The sequence below is a fragment of the Malania oleifera genome, chromosome 9 (assembly GCF_029873635.1).
Source record: "Malania oleifera isolate guangnan ecotype guangnan chromosome 9, ASM2987363v1, whole genome shotgun sequence".
Classification (NCBI taxonomy): domain Eukaryota; kingdom Viridiplantae; phylum Streptophyta; class Magnoliopsida; order Santalales; family Ximeniaceae; genus Malania; species Malania oleifera.
The window spans coordinates 57,460,893-57,462,234 of record NC_080425.1 but is presented as its reverse complement, the minus strand read 5'-3'; the positions used below and the strand labels follow the sequence as shown (position 1 = coordinate 57,462,234).

General features: G+C 45.5%; 1 protein-coding gene across 2 annotated transcripts; it reads right to left on the bottom strand.

The window, feature by feature from the left end:
• On the bottom strand, positions 1-1,142 carry LOC131163730 (small heat shock protein, chloroplastic). Of its 2 annotated transcripts, none has more exons than XM_058120431.1 (2): positions 668-1,142; positions 1-536 (listed from the first exon to the last, which is right to left on the bottom strand). In XM_058120431.1, exons 1-2 carry the CDS (start codon positions 894-896, stop codon positions 127-129), a joined length of 639 nt encoding a protein of 212 aa, XP_057976414.1. In that variant the 5' UTR covers positions 897-1,142; the 3' UTR covers positions 1-126. The 2 variants fall into 2 exon arrangements, with proteins under 2 accessions (XP_057976414.1, XP_057976415.1); XM_058120432.1 differs by having other exon boundaries at positions 671-1,142.
• Positions 1,143-1,342: the final 200 nt, after the last annotated feature.

Here is a 1,342-nt window from a genome sequence, read left to right as displayed (position 1 = left end):
TGTTGATTGAACTAATAATATTCATTGAAGCAGGAAATCTATTACACTTAGAAATCCAAAACAAAACATGCTCTAAACCCCGCTCTAAAACCCTGCAACCAAAACACCAACCATCACTCTCGATCCTCACTCGATCTTCACCTGATGCACCTCTTTCCTCTCTTCCTCCTTCACTTTCGGCACTACAACCTTAAGCACGCCGTTCCTCATCTCCGCCTTGATGGAATCGACCTTATACAGATTCGGAGGGAGTTCGATCCTGCTGGAATACCTCCGCACGTCTTCATCCTCATCCGCTTCCTTCTCTCCTTCGCCTTTGATGATCAGTGTGTTCTGCTCCACCGACACCTTCACGTCCGCCTTGCCGAGCCCAGGCATGTCCATTCTCAGAAAGAGAGCATCGTTGTCCTCCTTCACGTCCCAGCTTCTCCTCCCCATCCCCCTCGACGCCGACACAAATGGGTTCTCCATCAACTGGTCCATCAAGTTCAGCAATTGGCTCACGCTTCGCGATGGGGAGAACGGGTCCAGCACATCTGAAACACAAAATCAAAGAACGTCGCAATCAAATCAGGAATAGAACCTAAGACCCAAAATTCCCCAAATTTCAAGAACTAGGTAAGACTAATCGCAGAGACAGGTTCGCGCCGCGGAGCGAGATGACAACTACCTGAGAAAAAACCGGGAAGGGTGTCGCGGCGGCGAGAGATAGAGCGATCGGACTGGCGGTCGACGGCGACGCTGCGGTCTTCGTCGTCGTCGAAGCTGCTCCTCTGAGCATTCGTGTTGAAGGAGCGGGTGACTGAGGGCGCAATTGATGCAGAGCGGATTCCATTCAGGAGCCTGCCGAGAAGGGTCGCAGGCGCAGCTCGTCGCAGGGCAATTGATGAGGCCATTGTCGTAGGAGAGTTTTCAGTAACTGTGATTGTAATTTGTCTTGCAAAATTCGTTGCAGAGAGAGAAGCAAAAAGGGTTTATATAGGAGAAGGCAACGTGGGGAACAAGGCGGAGAGAAGTGTAGAAAGTTCCAGAGCACTGCTGGAACGTGAGAGAAAGTTCTGGAGGAGTTGGGATCTCCATCGTCCCTGTAGGCTGTGGCTAATATTTGCCTTAAATACAGCTTTGGTACGAATTTCATGCATACAAAATTTAGACTTAAAAATTTAAGCTTTTAAGTAATAGTGTTTACATTATTAATTCTTAGGAAAAAGAATGTTAAATATTAAATAGATTAATTAATTTTAATATTAAAATTTAATCATGTTAATATTTTCTTTTGAGTTGGGTTTGAGATAATGAATTTTATGATTTAAATTTATATCTAACTCCCAAAGAGATTTAT

Bases quoted from the DNA above. Each gene is read 5' to 3' on its own strand.
- LOC131163730 (XM_058120431.1), bottom strand. From the start codon at position 896: ATGGCCTCATCAATTGCCCTGCGACGAGCTGCGCCTGCGACCCTTCTC. The intron at 537-667 runs GTTGTCATCTCG...TTTGTGTTTCAG, and splicing joins TCCCGGTTTTTTCTCAGGTA to ATGTGCTGGACCCGTTCTCC.